This window comes from Buceros rhinoceros, unplaced genomic scaffold (assembly GCF_000710305.1).
Source record: "Buceros rhinoceros silvestris isolate BGI_N320 unplaced genomic scaffold, ASM71030v1 scaffold30066, whole genome shotgun sequence".
NCBI classification, from domain to species: domain Eukaryota; kingdom Metazoa; phylum Chordata; class Aves; order Bucerotiformes; family Bucerotidae; genus Buceros; species Buceros rhinoceros.
Window position 1 is genome coordinate 5,137 of NW_010417383.1, and position 563 is coordinate 5,699.

Below are 563 nucleotides of genomic sequence, written 5' to 3' on the forward strand. Positions count from 1 at the left end.
CACCGGCGTAGCAGCCTCTGTGCCGTGCCCAGCCCCGGGCATGTCCCGGGCACGGCGATGGGGCTGAGCCAGGATTGATCCCTCTCTGCACCTTGCAGGAGTGGGCGGACGTGTGTTGCAGGGGGCTCCGGAGCGTCCATGCCTACATCCTGGTCTATGACATCTGTTGCTTTGACAGCTTCGAGTACATCAAAACCATCCGCCAGCAGATCCTGGAAACAAGGTACACACCACTTTGCCGGAGGGTGCGTCCCGCTGCGGCTCCCGGCGGGGCGGTGCAGCTCGCCCCAGGGTTCCCCTGCTCTTGGCATCCGAGAGGAGATATCGCAATTGGGACAAAGCCCCTTTGCAGGGCTGGGAGCCCAAAAGCAAAAACAAACCGGGACCCAAGGGCAGGAGAAGGAGCAGGACCCTGGGCAGGTGTCCCCTGTGGGTGAGGGCAACCATCCCTGGGAAAGCAACTGGGGCTGGCCACAAAAGCAGGACAAGGGGACAGGCCAAGAGGGGGCACGTCCCTCTTGGCAAGCCAAAGACAAGAGCTAGCTTTGAACAGGGGGGGGGGA

At 62.5% G+C, this 563-nt stretch overlaps 1 protein-coding gene across 1 annotated transcript in view; it reads left to right on the forward strand.

Annotated features, from left to right (window-relative positions):
- RASL10B (RAS-like, family 10, member B) overlaps positions 1–563 on the forward strand; it is a 4,251-nt gene that overhangs the window by 3,035 nt on the left and 653 nt on the right. The window contains exon 2 of the mRNA XM_010138197.1: positions 99–223. Coding sequence (XP_010136499.1) covers positions 99–223 — 125 coding nt within the window. The remainder of the gene's footprint in view (positions 1–98; positions 224–563) is intronic.